This window comes from Ovis canadensis, chromosome 3, assembly GCF_042477335.2.
Source record: "Ovis canadensis isolate MfBH-ARS-UI-01 breed Bighorn chromosome 3, ARS-UI_OviCan_v2, whole genome shotgun sequence".
NCBI lineage: Eukaryota > Metazoa > Chordata > Mammalia > Artiodactyla > Bovidae > Ovis > Ovis canadensis.
Window position 1 is genome coordinate 8,762,068 of NC_091247.1, and position 21,120 is coordinate 8,783,187.

Consider the following 21,120-nt stretch of genomic DNA (forward strand, 5'->3'; position numbering starts at 1 on the left):
CATACCTATTTAGATTACTTATATTTAAAAAATTGTTATCAGACTAGACAGACTATTTTACAAACTGCCTCCCCACCTGCCCTTCATATGGTTTGCGCACTTTCTATACCAATAAATCTAGACTGACACATCATTGTTGTTGGGTAGACTGTACAGTATTCCTTGGTGTGGGTGCAAGTTTATAATTTCTTTATAAATCCCTTATGATAGGGCTCTTTGCATTTGAGGATAATATCCACAAATGGGCTTCCCAAGTGGCACGGTGGTAAAGAATTCCCTCTGCCAACGCAGGAGATGCAGGTTTAATCCCTGGGTTGGGATGATCCCCTTGGGGAGGAAACGGCAGCCCGCTCCAGTACTTTTACCTGGAGAATTCCATGGACACAAGAGCCTGGTGGGCTATAGTCCATGGGGTCACAAAAAGTCAGACATGACTAAGCACAACCAATACGCGCAGATAAAATCAGCAGGTATCTTTACAAACATCACAAACACGAGAATGGACAGCCATTACCCAGCAGCTCCCTGCGGGTCCTGCTCGCTATTTCTTTGATCTCCATGCGGGACAGGGACAAGGAGTGAGTGACAGGAATGGCTGCGATGCCAATGCCGATGGAGGTGGGTGGGGTGATGACCTTGGAGACTAAGGGCGATTTCAGAGGCCGCTCGATGCTTCTGCCCACCAGGTTTCTGAGTGGAATCTTGTACAGATTTTTGGATTGAATTTCACCTGAAATAAGGGTTCAAAAAGAACGTTAGAACTTTAAGAAGAGCTCATGTTATTCATGAGAGAATATTTCCTGGTTCCTCAACATAATTAGCACGAAAGAAGAATTTATGTCACAGGCTGACCTCCCGCATTTCATTAGGGGCAATAAAGTGGTGGCACCTGCCAGCTCTGTCTTCTAACGGCATCCTGTTCATGGGTGAATGGGACAAAACACCCACTCCTGGTTATGCGTGGGCAGGAGGAAGGAGGCGGCAAGAAAGGCACAGCTGTCCTGCTGGGGAGCTCCGAGCTCTCCTGGCAGCGAGCCATAAAGACGACTCATATGGTGAGAAGTTAGGAAAAGCCTGAGGCAGTAACCATAGCAAAGGTCTGCAGGGTTCAAGGGCGAAGCCAGACAGAGTGAAAGCTGGGTGCTGAGTAATGTGTGGGTTTCATGATGATATCCTTTTAGCTATGAAATTCTATTATATTCTTAACATTCCTGAAGGGAAGATAACTTGCTGGGGCCAACTGCAGTCTCGCTAACCCTCAACTTCCTTCTCCCCTTTGAAACAAGTGTTTTCATAATGGGAATTGTTTGGGGGTGGGGATTATCACAAGGTTTCTTAAGAATGCAACCACACTGCAAGTTTTTTTGTGGCTTCAAATAGTGGGTTCCTTCAGCAGTAATCACATGTCAGTATTTGACAATGAACTACAGGGGCTTCCCTGGTGGCTCAGACAGCAAAGAATCTGCCTGCAATGTAGGAGACTTGGGTTCAATCCCTGGGTCGGGAAGATTCCCTGGAGACAGGAATGGCAACCCACTGCAGTATTCTTGCCTGGAGAATTCCATGGACAGAGAAGCCTGGCAGGCTATGGTCTATGGGGTTGCAAAGAGTCAGACATGGCTAAGCTACTAACACTTTCACCTTTCAGCGAAATCAGAATGGATCAAAACGTCTATCATAAGACAGTAAAAACTGGACTTCACCTTCCCCCAGGGAAGAAGGAAACACTGGAGTATCTCGGCCTGGGGGTGTCTGAGGAGAATTGTGGGCACTGGCCCCCTTGGAGCTGCCTCCGGACGAGACCTCGTTCGCTGATGCGGTTGCTGTGAAGTAGATATCCGACTGGAGAGAAAGAGAAGGCGTTACTGAGCTGTGTAGTTTTAAGGGCCCTGCACCCACCAGCCCTCCTGTCATCACTGCACAGACCCCCAGCTGTCCCATGGGGTCTGCAGTGCAGGAAGAAGCCAGGGAGGCGGCTGCCAGCTCTGGGCTCAGAAGGCTCCTGAGAGCTCAGTCCTCCTACTTCTTATCTACTGGTTGACACACAATAGAAAAGAGCCAATTTCCCACACGCCTTCCACAAATACAGACACAATACACTTCCTTGAAAGGGAGCTTCAGCACCAGAGGTTAGAACTGGGGAAGGTTTGGAATCTAGTCAGGTCTAGGTCCCGGGTGGGGTCGTGGGTCCTCACTCACGAATCAGCAAATACTCAAGCCCACCCACGATGGGCCGGCTTTGGGGCAATGGCGCTGGTGTGTGGCTGGTGGTGGGCAGCTCCTGCGGACTCAGGGCGCTGAGTTTCAGGGGTCTTGCAAGCTGGCTGCTAAACACGGCCATTATTCAACTTAAATTGTGTTAAAAGAACAAAGGAACTAAATATCAAAATTCAACCATTCCTCATTATTTTACTACATTGACAATTCTCCATACTCTTGAGGTAGTTTATACAGTGTCTGTGTGTGGGAGGGGGAGATTGTGTAATAGTGGCTCCTAATGCTGTGTGCTGAGGTGTCACACGGGAAGCTTGAGATCAGTCATGGTGGGACTATTTATACTGTGGAAATCGGCAAATGCTATAAATCAGAGGTTGATTTGTTATTTTGTTGATGGTCTGGACTTAAAGTGATGGAGAAAACATGAATAATGAAGATTAAAATTAAAAGAATACTGTCCAGTGCTGAAATTGAAAGAAGTTTTAGTTTAATAATTTGTATGAGGGTGAAAAATAGTTTAATAGATCACATGTCAGATTTAATGACAACAAACTTGGAAAAAGAATGAACGGGTTGAGATATAATTCCAACTGTAAAATTGTGGTTGAACTGCAGCCAGGGGTTGGCTATGGATAAAGGAAAATCAGTGAAAATTAAAAGAGTAGGACACGACTGAGTGACTAATTCTTGCTGCTTCTTAGTGAAAACAAAAGTGTTTTATGAGAGCCAGTTGGCTAAATGGACTTTGAGATAAAAAGCATTGTATATTTTATTATTAGTTATAAATCATAAGCTATCTATATTTTTATAATCAGTAAAATCTATTTTTAAATTTTAAAACATTTTTCATCAGAGGCTTGCTCTACAATGTTCTGTTGGTTTCTGCTCTACAACAATGTGAATCGGCCATAGGCATACACCGGCCCCTCCTTCCGGAGCCTTCCTCCCACCCTTCCCCATCCCACCTTCTAGGTCGTCACAGAGCGCCAGGCTGAGCTCCCTGTGCCATACAGCACCTTCCCACTGGCCAGCTGTGTTTCACATGGTACCGTATACATCTCAGCGCTACTCTCTCACTTCATCCTGCCCTCCCCTTCCTCCCCTGTGTACACAAAACTGTTCTCTATGTCTGCCCTACGCTGTTCCCTATTCCTGCCCTGCAAATAGGTTCATTAGTACCATTTTTCTAGATCCCATATATAGGTGTTAATATACGATACTATTAGTAAAATTTATAATCAACTGATGTCCATATATATATGAATGTGTGTATACACGCATACCCATTTTCCAAAGATTATTGGTTACACACTTACCAGCACTCTACTGGCACTACGTTAGTGCATAAGATGCTAGGGTCTGTCCTTACAGAACTGTCAGTGTGGGGGTGGGGAGTACGCAGCCTCCCACCACCAAATGTGATGCCCGTTAGGATGGAGCACCGGCTGGCCTGGCAAGGCCATGGAGAGGGTGTGGGGCTGACCCGGAGGAGGGAACCAGAACAAGACCCGGTGGGTTATGCGCCTGCGGTAGAAGACACCTGGGAAGATCTTTGTTCCTGCATCCCTTGGTTTTGCGCACATTGTCACTGGGCATGAATCTGTCCATCAGTCATAGTATGCGGGACACAAGTTCAAACTGAAGACAGACAGCAGCAAAGGAAGAAAGCACTACCTCAAGCTCTTAACTGTTCTAGCCTCGGACTGTCCTCCTGTGACCAGCGGCCCAGGCTCACATGGAGGACTTCCGTTTCCGGCTGCGGGCTGCTCCCCTGCCGCCACCAGTAGGGGTGACTCTGGGTGCTAAGGAGGGGTGTTTTGCAGCCCAGGGTGTTTTGAACCCACACAGGAAAACTCAACCTAGGACTGTTTCCAGCTTTCTCATCTCCACACACGTGTGGTGGTGTCAGCATCAGTCTCGCCACGAAGGTGTCCTCGCCCGCCTGAGACCTTGTGGTGCTGGGGCACCCGAAGCCCCTCAGACAGAAATAAACCCCAGCTCTACTCACCCTGGAGGCCACGAGCTGTAGCTGAGGCACGACGGCCGTGTGGACCAGGTTCCCGTTCACCACCAGGCGGATCTCCATGGAGTCGGTGGTGAAGGCCAGCAGGTAGGGGAACGCACAGACTGCAAGGCAGCGGGGCGTCAGCGCCCAGCCCGGGCTGCGGCTGGGGCGCTGCTGGGGCCCTCTCACACCCACCTCGCTTCTCTCCCCTTCCTCCGCTGCGTCTCTTCCTTCGGGGGCGCATGGCCCTTAGTTCTAGGAGAGCCTCCCTCAGCCGCCGAGCACCTGCCCGCACTGTCCCGGCTTCTCCCGCGTTCCTCTCCCACTGCAGTTCCCCACCTCATCTTCCGGGCACACTGCCCATCCGGGTCCCCAAGACCTTCCCCCTGTGGTCCAGACACGCCCTCTCCTGCCCACGTGCCTTCTGTCCAGGAACCTGGCCTTTACTCCTTCATTCCCTGTCCCTGAGTCACCCTCCCCTACGCTCCTCCTGTCTGTGTGTCTGGGCAGGGGCTGCGTCCTGTTCCTGCTCTCTTGGTTTCACCTGTGACTCTTCCTACCGCTCCCACATCTCTAGCCTTGAACTAGAACAGGGTCCTTAGTGCCCTGGCTCAGACCTGAGACCCATTTCTAACCCTCCCCTCTCTGTCTTACCATAACTAATCTGCACCCAAGCCATCCGGTCCTCCCAGTACCTGCCTCCATCCCTCTGCTCTTCAGTTAAAACTCTATCATGTTTACCTATCAACGAATGCTTTTGAGGACAATAATGTCAATATATGTGGCTCTGATCTGACTCTTGCCAGGCAGATTGCCCAGCTGTGGATCCTGAACCACAGAACCGAAGCACCACCAAAGCACGTCCTGACGTTTCAGTGGCAGGTCAAGTACCAGAGTTTCTGTGACTCTAGACTTTCAAGCTTCAGAATGTGTAAGAAGGCTGCTGAGTGCATTATGCTTCTCTCCCAAGTCAGTCAGAGGTTCAAGGATGGAATCTTTCTAAATTCTCATATATTAGAAGTCAGAAAGTGAGGCCCAGAAATGAAAGGGTACTGCAAGATACCCAAGTACTGAAAATAGATATTTAATTGCTCGCAAAGGCTCACATCCTCAGGCACTGAGGAGACCTGGGAGGAACAATGGGAGACAATAGTCCCTGAAGGGGAGCAAAATGAAAAACAGTTAAAGAAGAAGACTGTTTATATTCATCATACTCAGAGAATTCATGGAAAATTTAGCGGTAAGCCAGCGCTTACATAGGATGGAACAGTTCAGATGTGTCTTTCTGGGGGAAGACCATGATGACAAAAGGTTTCCTTACCAATCGCACAGGGAGCCTGGTTCCAACAGAACTGGAAATCTGACGCAGAGGGTTGAACCAAAAAGGAGCCACCATTAAACGGGCAAACCTTTTTGTAGATGCAACTGTCTGCAACAAAACAACAGCGGCTTATTTTTGTTGGAGACAACACTCAGGCAACTGTAATCAGATAAATGAGACACAGGCCACAAGAAGAGCATCCTATCTATCTGTTCTGAAAGCCAGCACAACCACTGCCACGCTGCCAGATTCTCAGGGGCAGAAGGCAGGCAGAGCCAGAGTAATATTTCTGCCACATGTCGTCATAGCTGCCATTTTTTGGAGAATTTACTATGTGCCAGATGCCAAGCTTTAAAACATTTTCCCCTTTAACCTGTACAAACTTATGAAGTAGATGCTGTTATTACGCTCATTTTGCAGATTAGAGAATCAAGGCAAGGGGCGGTGAAGTAGCTTGTTCACGGCCGCACAAGTCCTGCATGGGGGACAGTATTGGTTGGTTTGCAGACAAGAAGGGGCACTTGATGGCACCCCTGGATGGAGGAAGCTCTCCTACAGGGGATCATTCCCTAAACCTCACTCAGCAGGACATGTGAGGTGGGACTCATACACTCCCTGCAACATTTTATAATGAAAACTTGAAGCCATATGCCTGTATCACCTTCGTGAGCCTGAGCCAGCATTAAAGTAAGGCCAGGTTAACTCAATTATCTGGTTCTTGGCCTGCTCTGAGCTCTAAACACAAGTCCAGGTGGTTCAGACCCTCGTAGAGTGAAAAAGTTTACCAAGAAACCAGTTCAGTTCAGCCACTCAGTCATGTCCAACTCTTTGTGATCCCATGGACTGCAGCATGCCAGGCCTCCCTGTCCATCACCAACTCCCGGAGCTTGCTCAAACTCACGTCCGTCCAGTCAGTGATGCCATCCAACCATCTCATCCTCTGCCGTACCCTTCTCCCGCCTTCAATCTTTCCCAGCATCAGAGTCTTTTCAAATGAGTCAGTTTGTCGCACCAGGCGGCCAAAGGATTGGAGTTTCAGCTTCAGCATCAGTCCTTGCAATGAATATTCAGGACTGATTTCGTTTAGGATAGACTGGGTGGATCTCCCTGCAGTTTGAGGGACTCTCAAGAGTCTTCTCCAACACCACAGTTCAAAAGCATCAATTCTTCAGCTCTCAGCTTTTTTTAAGGTCCAACGCTCACATCCACACAAACGGAAAAACAAAGACCCCTTTTATTGCAAAAGTCTGCCACGTTTTAGCCATGCAAAGTAGTTTTTCAATTATTTTTTAAAACAGCTTTACTGAGATATAATTTATATACCATAAACTCATCCATTTTAAGCATTCAAGTCAATGAACTGTAGTCTGTTTATAGAGTTGAATAACATCACCGCAATCTGATTTGATAACATTTTCATCACCCTAATGAGAAACCTTGGGCCCATGAAGCAGTCTCTCCCTGTTCCTAGCGTCAGAATTGACAGCTGTGGCCCCTCTGTGAGAGGGGAGAGGTCACAGAGCAGAGCTGCTGCGGAGGCCTGCAATGTGGGGCCAGGCTGGGGCGGTGGCCGAGGCCATCTGAAGCCCTGCCTGTCTATCCCTTCGAGAGTCCTGCAGGGCTCAGGCGGAGAAGGCAATGGCACCCCACTCCAGTACTCTTGCCTGGAAAATCCCATGGGAGGAGGAGCCTGGAAGGCTGCAGTCCATGGGGTCGCTAAGAGTCGGACATGACTGAGCAACTTCACTTTCACTTTTCACTTTCATGCACATGAAAGGAAATGGCAACCCACTCCAGTGTTCTTACCTGGAGAATCCCAGGGACTGGGGAGCCTGGTGGGCTGCCGTCTATGGGGTCAGACACGACTGAAGCAACTTAGCAGCAGCAGCAGCAGCAGGGCTCAGGGGCTCCTTTGATGAGACCCCTGTGCCTTGTAAAGCAGTTTCCTTATGCTGTTTTATCATAGTTCTTCTAACAGAGTGAGTGATTAGGACAGAAATTCTTATCAGGGTCAGTTATTGCTTTTGCAACAGTGGACTCACTAGGGGAGGAAAACAAACCTCACTCTCAAAGACCTTGCTCCTGAGGAAGCAAGTGCCCACGAAGGACACCCAGGTCTCCCAGCAGTGCCCTGGACCTGCTGGGCTCACCTGAGGTTGGCTTACGCCTCTCCCCTCTGTCTTATTTTCCTTTCTCCAACGTATCTTTCCCAACAGCCTTATTCTTTCCCAACAGCCTTATGCATGCTGCTTATTCTACGTTTTAGAAAACAAAACCCTTTGCCCTCTCTTCCTCCTCTAGCTGCTGCAACCTTCCTTATTCTTTTCCCTTAATGCAAAATTCATTGAAAGGCTTGTCTGGACTCCCCAGCTCCACTTCCTCTTTCCCAAGCTCTCCTGACCTGTGCAATCAGGCTTTTGTCCCAGCCCCTGCCTGCCTCACAGGCAGTCACGCAGGCCTGGAGCGGGTGACTGGACTGCAGTCCAGAGGTCCTGTCTCCCCCTTTTCCAACGGGATCCGCCCCAGGGAAGTAGAGGGGTCTCCCTCCCAGTGACGAGAGCTGGTGGTCTCAGACCAGCAGGTCTCTAATTCAAAAAAGAAGCCAAGAGTGTTTCCTGAACTCCAGAGCTTGCAGCCCATTCACACCCGTGCACGGGCACCCATGCGTGGCTGGCCCCAGAAGGGTGAGCTCACTGCATCCCTGGCAGTGCCTTCCACTGTTGTATCTCCAGAGCCTGACACAGCCTGGCACAGAGAGGGCCGTCCCTTGTAGTTAAATGGGCCCTGAATGGGGATGAGGGGGACAGGAGTCTAAGAAAGTCACTGCCTTGGAAGCAGCTCAGTCTATGACCTTCCCTCCTTTGACCTTCCCCATCCAGCTGGTGAAGAACAGTATGTAGATTTTAGTTTTAAAACAAATTTCTGTGAAGAAAAGTCCCTTTTGGCACGTGCAAACATTTTTAACTTATCTGAGAGAAAAATTTATGTATAGAAAACTCTGGGTTTCTGGAAGTTATATTTTAGAAAGCAGCAAACTTTAAAAATCAGCTTCAAACTTGGGGAAAACAATCTCCTTCCACAGCTCCTGGCTGGAAAGGGCCTTTCCTGTGGGTGTCAGTGACCAAGACAAGAACGTGGACTGAGATAAGCAGATGGATGTGCACTGTGTGGGGGACAAGTTATAGAAGTCAGCTGGCCACTGGGGGAAACCAGCTCATTCCCTGGATCCCCAGGTACCTGCCAACCTGCCGAGAGAAAGAGGGAGATGGAAACTGAAAGCCAGATACCTGACCCAAAGCAACAGGAGGAAGTGGCGAGGTCTGGGGAGACTGAGTCAGGTCTGGGGACACCCCTGGGATTGCCAAGGTCTGACCCAAGTGAGGTCAAAGATCATCTTCTGATGGCCGGTGGGTCTGTGAGAACAGATACATGCTGATTAAATCCTGAGATGAAACCAGGGCCTGTAGCCAGGAGGTGATCAAAGCCCAAGGAGGTGGAACTTTTAAGGGGCTCCAGGAGCCAGAGGCCTAGTGTGGGACCACCCCCTCAAATCCCACCCCCACCTCAGCACTGCCTGCTAACTCGGCTTCTAATTTTGTGTAGAGAGCTTGCCATCCACATTGTTTCCATGCCCCTCTTTCATTTTGGGACTCACGTTCATGGTCTAAAACTTGCTCTCTTTCTGTTTTTCTTTACCACCTAAAATCACCCCCAGGTGAGCAGCTGGAAGAAAGAAGTATTAATATCTATATCAGTTTTTAAAGCCATAAGTTTTTCAAATAGGTTTTTCAATAAACTAAAAAGACCACACTTTAAAGAGATGAACATCTTACAGAAGTGGCCGCACACAGGTGCGCGCCTACTCTGTGTGTCCCTGGAGACCTGGGGCAGAGGGTGGCAGCAGCTGCAGCAGCCCAGCCCTCTGGGCGCCGGCAGCTGGGCAGCGAGGATCCACGCCAGAGCACATGGCCTCTTGCTGTCACCCTAGGTGTGGCCCTTCTCATCAGATGGGCCAGAAAGATCTGCTGTTTTGAGGAGGGTTTTGACAGATCTGTGGATGAAATATCCTAAAAGAGTGATTTATTGGTGAAGTTCTTTGCTGATTCCCCATAAATCTCAAATTTTGAAAGAGGAAGTTTACCCAATAAATTTCTCTATGGAAAATTACCATTCTTACTAATCAAAGGTTAGTAAGATTAATTAATCATTGTATCTATATTAATTAATTATTAATACATTAATTAATCAATGTATCTGCCCCATGTGCTATAACCAGCATCACCACTCAAAACTGATACAATTCTAGGCTGAAAAAAAGGTTTTATTTAGTTAGACTGCATAGCCTGGGTCCAAGAAAATATCTCACTATCTTTAGCTTTAAAAAGATCCTTTTTTATTGTGGTATCACATTAGCTTTTGAAAAGCTGCAAATCCTTAAGTCCTATTTGATATCTTTGGTCTGCCTGAAACCCATCTGCCACCTGACCCAAACTAATCCAGCTGAGGCCAGGCATGCCAGGCTGAGGCTGATTTCATTAACATCTGAGAAATAGCAAAAAGGGGAAGAGCAATTGTCAGGGCACTGGAGTCAAGAGGGCCCCAAATGTCAAGAGAACCTGGGCTCTGCCGTTTGAGAAAGTCTGTTCACCACTCAGGTGCCTTATCTCCAGATGACAGAGAGTAACAGAAACTGGGTTTTTTTTTTCACTCCGAAATCACTGCAGATGGTGACTGCAGCATGAAATTAAAAGACACTTGCTCCTTGGAGGAAAAGCTATGATTAACTTAGACAGCATATTAAAAAGCAGAGACATTACTTTGCCAACAAAGGTCCATCTAGTCAAAGCTATGGTTTTTCCAGTAGTCACATATGGATGTGAGAGTTGGACTATAAAGAAAGCTGAGGGCTGAAGAATTGATGCTTTTGAACTGTGGTGTTGGAGAAGACTCTTGAGAGTCCCTTGGACAGCAAGGAGATCCAACCAGTCAGTTCTAAAAGGAAATCAGTCCTGAATATTCATTGGAAGGGCTGATGCTGAAGCTGAAGCTCCAATCCTTTGGCCACCTAATCCAAAGAACTGACTCACTAGAAAAGACCCTGATGCTGGGAAAGACTGAAGGCAGGAGAAGGGGACGACAGAGGATGAGATGGTTGGATGGCATCACTGACTCGATAGACATGAGTCTGAGTAAGCTCCGGGAGTTGGTGATGGAAGGGAGGCCTGGTGTGCTGTAGTCCATGGAGTTGAAAAGAGTCGGATGTGACTGAGCGACTGAAATGAACTGATCAGAAACTGAGAAGTCAGTGAGCAGTGGCTGGGGCTGATGGAGCCCAGCGCGGGACACATGGTAGGGGTTCCCTAGATGGAAGCCCCTGCCATCACTTCCACGTCCCAGAGATACCCCAAGGCGACTGTTGTACCATCTCACTGAGAGGTCTGGGTATTGGGAGATACAGGTGGGAAGGCAATTTTTAGCTGCACCCTGGAGCGCAGTTAAGGATCCAGGAACAATGCACCAGATAAACCTAAAGCTAAGTCCCTGTACATTGTCCAGAAAGAAAAAACAACAGTGGATTTTAGCAAGTGGCGATCAAAACACATCCCTTACTTACAGTTGTAACACAGGAGCAGACCAGCTTCCCCGTCTTCGTACACATCAATAGCTGCAACGAAATTAACCTGCAATGAGAATGGGCAATGGTAGTGGGCAGGCTGGACACTGACACTAGGAAAAGATGTTCTCAAGTTTCTGTAAACTCAGGCAAGACCGCAGCCCATGGCGTGGACTTTCTCATCGTCTTTTCAAACCCTTTAAGAAGCTCTATAGGGGAGAGCTCTCTCTATTGGCAGGCCTCCCATTTATACAGCAGGCTCCAGTCCACCAAGCTTTTCTGGCCGGTTATTCCTTTCATTTCCACATCAACCCTGGAAAGTAGATGGGATTGCATCCATTTTACAGATGAGGAAAGCGAGGCTTAGAGAGGTGGAGTCACTCTAATCCCTCAGTGAGGAGGTGCCCCAGCCAGGATCTCCACCAGGTCCCTGGTTCTTTTCCAACCTCAACACCCTTGCCCTTCAGCCACACTGCCTCCTGCCTCAAACACAGTCTCTGTATCTCCAGATCACCATGTCTGCACTTCTTTTCTCCCTTTTTTACTTCTTTCACTTCCTGGGAGGCGGCTTGACAAGATGCAGAGGGTGTTGGAAGCCCCAGCTCTGTGGCTTTGGTGAGCCTCTGTTTCTGCTTTTGAGAAGATGGTTCTCAAGTTTCAATCAAAACTCCAAGCCTCTAAAAATCTCCTCTTCTTTCGCTGCCTCACTTGTCTTCTCAGCCCTGTAGTCTGGCCTTCAGTACCATCAGGGACGCTGCCCTCTCTTAAGCTCCAAGAAGGTTTCCTTCTCTCCAGACTGAAGGCCTCTGACCATGGCTCATCTCTCCATCCATATCTGCACAACCTCTGACAGGGGACAGCTCCTCCCTCTGGCTTCTCTCCCATTTCAGATTCTTCTTCCATTTATTGGCTCTTCTCTCATTTAGAAAAAGCCCCAGCTTGATAGCTTTGGATTTTACTCTGCTCAAAATCTCTAAATCTACAACCTCAGGCACACATTCTGAGCTCCAGCCCAGGTTCCTAAGTCTTTTGTTCTCTCAAATGCAGTAGGTTGAGAAGAACTCAAGGGGCTGGGTGGGGAAGCAGACAGGAGCAGGTCAGACAGCCCCCAGTTGCCAGTACCACTTGCTGCCTCTTGTGGTTTGTGGTAAATGGCCCTCTGGCCCCAGGTCTCCATCTGTAAACTGGTGTAACAGTAATCCTGACACTGCTGGATTTTCATGAAAATTCCATGAAACAAGGCAAACATTGTTGCACAGGACCTGACACAATCAGCATCCCATGGAGGTCTCCCATGACCAATTTCCTTTCAAGCCTCCTCCTTTCTTTTAGCAGAGCTACCCTCAAAGTCTCGGAGGGGTTCCTTTCTCACCCAAGTCCAGAGTATCCTCTTCCTCATCTCACCCCTGCTGCACCCGGGGCTCGACCCCGCCTCCTGGGCTCGGCCCCACCTCTGGACTCGGCCCCACCTCCAGGCGCGGCCATTGTCTCCCTCTAGCTCGGCTCTCTCCAGCCCCTTCCAGCCTCTGGGCTTCCCCATTTCCCAACCCAGGCCCTCTGCCCAGCTGGCCCTCACTGCTCTCACCTAAACACAGCCTTCTCCTCTGAACAGTCTGGCATTGTACGAGTCATCATTAAACACACAGAAATGAAAGGACAGGGTCTCACCCCTCAACAAAATGTCAGAAAAGCTTACAAGTACATAAAATAAGTTATAGTAGAGCCCATACCATAACCATGAGTTGCGGAGGCTCTGTAGGGGTGCAAAACAGTGAGTCCTAGAGGTCAAGGGTGTTGATTCTAGGGTCAGAAGGACCTGGGAGTCAAATGCCAAATACTTCCTCTGCTGCTATGTGTCACAGCCTCTGTTTTAATTATCTACAGGGCGTGCACTGCCGTCTCAGGTTTGATTGCTTGCTGGCACTCTCCTCCGTGCTGGGCTCTCAGCTCTATGAAGCAGTGGCCTTGCTCCGCTATGTGACCCCCTCAATCCCTGGATCAGGACCTGTCAAGTACCAGGAGCAGAGGGCATGCTACCTAGAGGCACGACCATGTAAATGAAATGCCAGCCCTGCCACCCAAGAGCAGTGGGCACGTGGTCAGAGGTTTAACCTCACGGAACCTCAGGGTCTTCATCTGTAAAATGGGAGAGGCTGGAACATCTGCCTCTAAGGGGGCTGAGGATTCCAGGAGGTCACACAGGGCCCGGTAAATGCTCTATAAATATCAGCTGCTGGCATGACTTGGCTCTGGAACCTGCACCACTGGGGCGTATCATGGGAGGGAACAGCCCTCAGGCCCCTAGAGGGAACCCTCTGTCCGTCCCCAGCACTCTGACTTGAATCACTGCCTCCTTCGTGTCCCCAGACTTGTCAGTTAGATGACACTGATGTCAACCAGTGGCTTCCAGCTCTCGTGGGTGCTGCTGTGTCTGCTCTGCACTTTCTGAGGGAGCGGCCGAGCACCACCAGCTGTGTAACCTGGACCTGTTCTCCTCTTCGGGCTGTTACAGGGCTGTGGCTGCCACGTGCTGGGTTTGAGGGCACAGTCCTGGGAGGCAGGCAGTCTGGGCTCAAGTCCTGCCTCTGCTACTTACTGGCTGTGTGGTTTGGGGTAAATAAGTGACTTCTTTCTGAGCCTCAGCCTCTTTTTCTGCAGAAACCGGGGAAAGAATAGCACCTGCCTGTCAGGGCTAAGGGGCCAAAATTTGGGGTCAGTGACCATAGCGTGGACTTAATCACTCCCTCCTCAGGCCCTCAATCACATTTCATCAGACCTTCATTAATACCGAGCATGGTGAGGCCCGGTTCACGTGTACATGTTATATGTACAGATGTTGATACAGATGTTGGTATAGATGTTAGCTCCCGGGCGAGGGACCTCAGAGGAGACATTCATGCAGGAGACATTCTTGACCAGGTGAGGACCTAAGAATTCACTGGGAGAGCTTTTAAAAGATATTCTGGGTTCTTGCTCCTGGACATCTTGATATATAGTAGGTCAGGGTAGGATAAAGACATTCGCCTTTTATTTTTTACTTGATTAAAAATATTTTATCTTATTGCATTTTAAAATAATAAAAGTAATATATGGTGGTGGTGAAAATTCGAAACACAGACTTGTAACAAGTGAAAGAGGTTGGCACTGTGAGGTCAATGTCCAACCTTCCCGCGTGATTCCAGGGTGAGCTCTCAGTGAAGACCAGCTGGGGTCTGGGCAGACAGTCAGGATGGGGACCTGGGCCCAGTGAATAAGCCAGAGACCCGGATCCTGTTACCTCCCTCCGGAGGGGGCCTCTGTTGGGGAAGGAGGCCGGAGCTGGCTGTTGGATCCGGGGCAGTACGTCGGAGTTGGCCTGTTGGTAGAACAAACTTGGTGTTGACTTTCAGAAGGCTGCTCTGGTGCTTCCTAAACAGCTCCTCTCTCAAGCTAGGATTGTCTTGGACCCTGAGGTGGATTTGAAACCTGCAACGGGAATCGAGGGGTCTTGGCTGAGACAAGAGGAGGGGCGGGGGCAGGAAACCAGACCAGCCTGGCCAGCATGGTGGCGCATGGAGGAGGTAGGTGTTGAAGGCTGCTTGAGGCACTAATCACCAGCGAGTCCAGGAGGGTTGGCCTCTCTCCTGCTCCACTGAACTCAGGGCTTGTCCTGCAGGAATGTCTTGGTGAGAAGTAACCCTGTTTCTGCAGGCCGCTTCTACCCGCTCATTAGTTTGCTCATTTCTCTAGGGCTTATCTTTCCAACTAAACAGTAAATTCCACCCAAAGACAAGCCACTGTCTCAGCACCTCTGCCTGCTCAGCAAACATAGCCACTGAGGATTAACTCAGTGGGAATATACACACTGACCCACTCAAATCCCCAGGGTAGTGCTTAACAACACAAAGATGTTTTTAAGTGTTTTTTCTTAGAGAAAAGCTTTGCATTTTTGTTTTACAAAGCATGTTGAAGAAAAGACAGAAAATTTTGGAGGTTTCTCATACCTTCCAGCAAAACAAAGCACAGAAGTCATCAAAGAAAACTGCTTTTAACTCTTTTTTCCCTGGATCTTCATGAATCTTAACAGAAAAAAATCCACAGACACACTCATAAATTATCAAGGTATTAAATATAGGTAAATAACAATAATTTCCAGGAAAAGTGGGTTCAGTCTTAGGAAACTGGTTGCCAGGGAAGGACCGACTCAACAAAGATCTTTTAAGCCATGCTTTTTCTGACTCCTATGATTGGTTGTACAGATTGTATTTTTTAATTTAAAAGAATTTAATTATTCACTTGGCTGCACTGGGTCTTGGTTTTGGCACTCAAGATCTTCAGTCTTTTTGGTGGCATGCGGGATCTTTCATTGCAGTATGTGAACTCTGAGTTGCGGCCTGTGGGCTCTAGTTCCCCGACCAGGGATCAAACCCAGGACCCCCTTTATTGGAAGGGTGGCCTCTTAGCCACTGGGCAGCCAGGGAAGTCCCTGTCCAGAGTTTTGAAAAGCAAGAAGGGGCTAGAACTTTTAAAGGCCAGATTGGGCTCTGAGTCCTTAGAAGACAGCCTTGGGAAGAGATGACAGGTTCCCAGTTGCTGGGATGGAGGGGACCCTCCTGGCCTTGCTAGGAAGAGTGTCAGGAGAGCTTCCATCTCCTGGGTATATAGTAACATCACCTGGGGGAGACTTACAGTCTACTGATTCCCATCCCATACAACCCAAGACTCCTGGTTTAACTGATCTGGGTGTATCAGAGCACCAATGTGTTTAAAGCTTTCTGGGCAATTAGAGCCACAGTTGAGAAGCAGTGTGTACCAGTGGTTCCCAAATTTGCCCACATCACCAGGGGACCATCTAAAAATTCTAAAGCTCATGTCACACCCAAGGCTGGTGAAATTGCTGGGGGGTGGGACACAGGGCATCGGTAGCTTTGAAGTTCCTCGATGACTTCAACGCCAGATGAATTTGGGTGCTACCAGTATACACACATGAAAGGGCAGACTGAGCTGTGATTGATAACAGCTGAAGATAAGTAGGCCTCTTAATTATATCTAGATGTTTCTTTTTCTGATTTTTCTATTTCTTAAAATTTTGCTCTCAGGTGTTTTCTTTAGAGTAATTAGCAACTTTAGTGAATATTTATGTAGGGCTGGTCCAAATTTAAATTGTATTTTTTTAGTTCTTGTAAAACATAATTAAATTCCTCACTCTCTGACACATCTGAACAGGACTGGGGGAAGCTCTCATCAGGAATGACACTCTCCCTGGGTGACATCCTTGTTCTGCCCTGTTCTTGTACCTGAGCTGGAGTGCTGGCCCTGCACCATGCAAACCTCCAGGGGCTCAACTGTCATCAGGCCTTGCCCTGGTTCCCAGCGATAAGTGGGCTGAAGAACTCTGTGAGTTGCTTGTCAGGTTTTGTCCAGATCCAGCACATGGCTGCCCTCTGTGCAGCTCAGGCCAGGAGGTGTAGACCCCCCAGTGCTGATCTGCTTTTCCTCTCTCTCCCAATGGTGTTTCATCCCATCTTCCTTTCCTAATGCACCTCTAAGGGAATGGAGACTCGGGCTATGCTCTCCCCCACCTTCCAGCCCTGTGCTGTGGGTCTGCAGTGCCTCTGAGGGTAACCTGACTCTCCAGAGGCCCTTCTAGCACGAATTACCAAACAAATGTTCTCATTACTGAGTTATTTACAGTGAGTTTTGACACTTCATTCCTCTTCTGTTGGGAAGGATGGAATGGCAGGAGGAGGTGTGGAAAAGCTAAAGAGGGCAGTAGGCAGTTATATGATATTGAACCCATTTGACCTACAAAGATGGCAGCTTCACATGGTACAGCCTAAATATGTATCACAGGTTACTGATATGATAAAGAGCACACAGTTTTAAAGAAACCCTTATTATGGTGTCACAAAGTTAGAAGGTGCAGCTCCAGTCCTTTTGGTTCCTGCTCACCCCCACGTCTGTCGACTCACCCTGCTGGCCTCCACGTGGTGCAGCCTGAAGGCCTCCCCCGTGCTCTCGTTCACCACATCGAACTGGTGCCGGTAAGCCACACAGATGAGGTTATCGCTCTCCTCCGTTGGCCCATCTACCAAGGTCATCACCGCGGGAGAGTCGGACAGACAGATCTCCTATGTGGTGGACAAGGATGGAGGAGAAAGGGGTAAGGACAGAGCAGCCACCCCACTGCCTGCCCCCATCCAGGAAAGGCCCCCTTGAAGAAGGAATTCATAGGGCCTGGACTCCATCTAGGCCTGTTCATGCTGATCATGCTCGGCCACCTTTCCAATGGACTCTGAACTCTGTGTTTAGTGCCTATGAAAACAACAGAAAGATAAGACCCCCTCCAGACAGGGGAACCTTGAAGATTGTATCTAGGTTACTTATCACCTAAGAGAAAACATACACTAATCACCCCTTCCTCCAGACAGGCCATAAATTTTTCTGTATCTATCGGAGTGTAACCTTGGGTTTATTGATTATTGGCTAATTGTTTGACTGTTTGAGCACATAAGCATATAGCACGTGAATGATGGGGTTATTGGGATTGTATTTTCCTTGGTTTATGTAACTCTCAAGGAATTTGGAGTGGTCGGTTCAGACACGTACACATGGGGTATAAAAGATTTTCATAAATGCTGGTCGGGGTCCTTGGCTAAGAGGAGACTCTGCCTTGGGCCCGCCGGTGTAATAAACTGCACTCCACTATCTGCATCGTCCTTCTGAGTGAGTTTGTTTCCTGGAACACGTGGCTACAACACCCTCATTTTCCCACGCCGCCACCCCCCAGGCCCGCTGCTTCTGCAGAGTCCTGTGCCAGACTGGAGCAGGGATAGGTTAGACTGCTCCTTTCTGCAATCTGTCCTCAAGGCTCAGACCTCTGTTCACTGCAAAGGGGAGAGGCCAGGAGACAATTTTACAAAAGGGATTCAACAGTGTAGTCTGTGTTAGCCCTCAGAATGTCCGGTCCTTGTCTTGAGATTTAATAATAATAATGAACATTTTGGCCAACCTAATATATACATCATGAAATGATCACCACAATAAATTTAGTGAATATTCATCATCTCATGCAGATACAAGATAAAAGAAAAAGACATTTTTTTCCCTTGTGATGAGCACTCTTAGAATTTACTCTAACTTTCATATATAACATTCATCAGTGTTGATTATATTTATCATGTTGTATATTATATCCCTGGTACTAATTTATCTTATGATGGGAAATTTTTACCTTCTGACCACCTTCTTCCATTTCACCCTCCCCCCAACCCCTGCCTCTGGTAACCATGAATCTGGTCTCTTTTTCCATGAGTTTGTTTTTGAAGTATAATTGACTTTATGGCTATGTTAGTTTCTGGTGCCCAGCATGATTCCATGTTTCTATATATTTCAAAATGATCCCCCCTAGAGCAGCATCTTTAGGTGTTTACTATGTGAATGAGCTGGATGGAGTCGGAAAAACTCTGTTCGCTTTAGTCTCCCAGGGAAACCAGGGCCACAGGTGAGGGCTTCCCCAGTTAGTTACTGAACCACAGGGCAGCCCCAGTGGATGACAGACCCTGGATGGAAGGAGGGAGTCTGCCTCGGGACACCTTGGCCAGGAGTGAAACAATTTGAAGGAAAAAACCTACCCTGATGTACTGGAATTCTTCAACAGGTGACTCTGACAGAGGAGATAACAGTGACATGCCAGTCACGCCACTTGGCTTGTTGTGTTTCCTTGTGATCAGAAGCAGTTTATTCCGAATGGCAACAACAATCCTCAGCTCTCTGCTATGGTGAGTGTTGATAGCATACAGGTGGCAGCCTAGGAAGAGAAAGAAATGATGCTGAACGTACAAGAGGCGGGAGCCCTCAGCTTTGACAATCTGGTGATATTTAAGAATCCTGGAAATTAAACCTAAGACAGTGAAATGACTAAGGACGTTTTTGCCATGAGGCAAAGTGGGGACTTGAAATAAAAATTAGGTTGAGTTACAGAAAAATTAAGGAAGTCATATTCCCCCTATTCTAGAGTTTGTGGACTTAGATTTACATCCACTGCATGACATGAATTAAACTAAAAGGTGAGCAGAGTTCCAGGAACAAAATTCTAAAAGTTTCTTTTCATAAGTTTGCTCACAGAGGTTAACTCACCTCCCAAACTTGTCAAATAAGACCTAAAACTTCCTCTAGCCCTCAACATGTTTCTCTATAACTTAAGCTTCTCTTAGGGAACAAGTGACACTACTTTTGTGATGTTTCCAAGTGAAAAAACAAATAAAATTCCTCCTCAGATTTTTTTTTTTCAGTAAAATCTGGGCAGTCTGAGAAAACGATTAATTGGATGAAACCAGCAAAATATGAAGAATTGAGTCACCTTTTGTTTTCTCGAGCTTGTTTTCTCTACAGTCACACTTGCCCTTCACGGCCTGCTTGCCCTCGATGCCCCTCTGCACAGCGCTCAGTCTGAAGACAAAGAGGCGGGCATCTTTCCCTGGTGGGATGAAGCAGATGGAGGAGATGGATAGAAAAGTAAGATGACCTGGAAGAACTGAAGGGGCGGACTGTGTAGAAAACTACTACTCAAGAAATCAGGATTTGAGATGTTCCAGAACTGGGACAACAACTGGGACACACCTAACAATGTGATCAAGGACGCCCACCCCTTCTCTCCCTCACCATCCCTGCCTCAGAGAACAAATGGGCTACCAAGGACCTAAGCCCTGGGCACCAGAAGAAAAAGCTGGCAGCGGTGATTCAGCCACAACCCCGAGACCCTTGTGTTGGCCGTAGGCTACACGCTCCCCTTCCTCCCAGAGAACATCCCTCGGGGAGGAGTAGCACCTTTGTCTGCTCTGAGGATCAGAAGGTCCAGCGCCTCCAGCACATGCATCTGCTTCACGGGCAGAGTCTTGTCAAACACGGGCACTGATGGGAGGTCGTCTGGAAAAGAAGCCTGGTTACCCAATGGTGCACCCAGCCCACACTCTCTAGAACCTATGAAATGTGCCTGTGGGTAGTTTTGGACCCCGTTTCTCCCTACGTGAGGAAGGAGGTCAGCTTCTAGATCCTTCCGAAGGGCAACACAGAAAGTTCAAGCACTAGTCCCCTCTCAACTCAAGGAGAACTGGCATTTCTTTCCCAAAGGCATTCACACCTCCATACAGGGAGCGCAACAGCAGGGCCCCGAAGCTAGAGTCTTCTCCTCAGTGTTCATCCAAGAAAAGGCAGCATCTCTCAGTCCCAATTTTGGCTGGGATTATTCCAAACAACCAAATACTAAGTTTTAAAAAGTGCTAATACACTTAGTCATTTCTCTTAAATATTTTCTGATTTTTTGTGTGTGTCATATTTGAAACCACGTCACATCTTAGGTTATTTTGCATACTTCTCAAGAAAGTAAAATTAGAATTTCCTTTTGTATTTAACAAACATCCTATTCCAACATGGCCTATGTCTGAATCAATAGTAGTTTACCTATCATTTTTCAGTATTTCTCCATATAGGAATATGAAATAGTTTTAGACAAAAATAAGAGAAATATCAATTACATTTCCAAAATAACACGAAAAAACTAATTTCAGTGGAAACATCTGGGAAGATCTCAGGGAAATGGATGATTTAAAGACACAGCAAGTACGTGTAGGATTTTAAAAAAATATTTATTTGGCTGCATTGGGTCTTAGTTGTGGCACACAGGCTTAGTTGCCCCACAGCATATGGGATCTTAGTTCCCTCAAACCCATGTCCTCTGCATTGGAAAGCGGGTTCCTAACCACTGGACCACCAGGGAAGTCCTGGGTTTGTTTTTAAGCTTACTTACTGGTATCTTTAATTGCTAGCAATTACTTTGCTGCTTTGGATGGCATCACCGACTCGATGGACATGAGTATGAGCAAGTTCCAGAAGCTGGCAATGGACAGGGAAGTCTGGTGTGCTGTAGTCCATGGGGCTGCAAAGAGTCGGACCCGACTGAATGACTGAACTGAACTTTGCTCT

At 47.8% G+C, this 21,120-nt stretch overlaps 1 protein-coding gene across 2 annotated transcripts in view; it reads right to left on the reverse strand.

The window, feature by feature from the left end:
• GARNL3 (GTPase activating Rap/RanGAP domain like 3) overlaps positions 1–21,120 on the reverse strand; it is a 165,717-nt gene that overhangs the window by 3,911 nt on the left and 140,686 nt on the right. For both annotated transcript variants that reach the window (XM_069580126.1, XM_069580125.1), the window contains exons 20-28: positions 19,966–20,064; positions 19,499–19,615; positions 18,771–18,946; positions 17,109–17,267; positions 11,158–11,224; positions 5,544–5,651; positions 4,226–4,344; positions 1,704–1,842; positions 515–730 (exon numbers count right to left, since the gene is read on the reverse strand). In XM_069580126.1, coding sequence (XP_069436227.1) covers positions 515–730; positions 1,704–1,842; positions 4,226–4,344; positions 5,544–5,651; positions 11,158–11,224; positions 17,109–17,267; positions 18,771–18,946; positions 19,499–19,615; positions 19,966–20,064 — 1,200 coding nt within the window. The remainder of the gene's footprint in view (positions 1–514; positions 731–1,703; positions 1,843–4,225; positions 4,345–5,543; positions 5,652–11,157; positions 11,225–17,108; positions 17,268–18,770; positions 18,947–19,498; positions 19,616–19,965; positions 20,065–21,120) is intronic.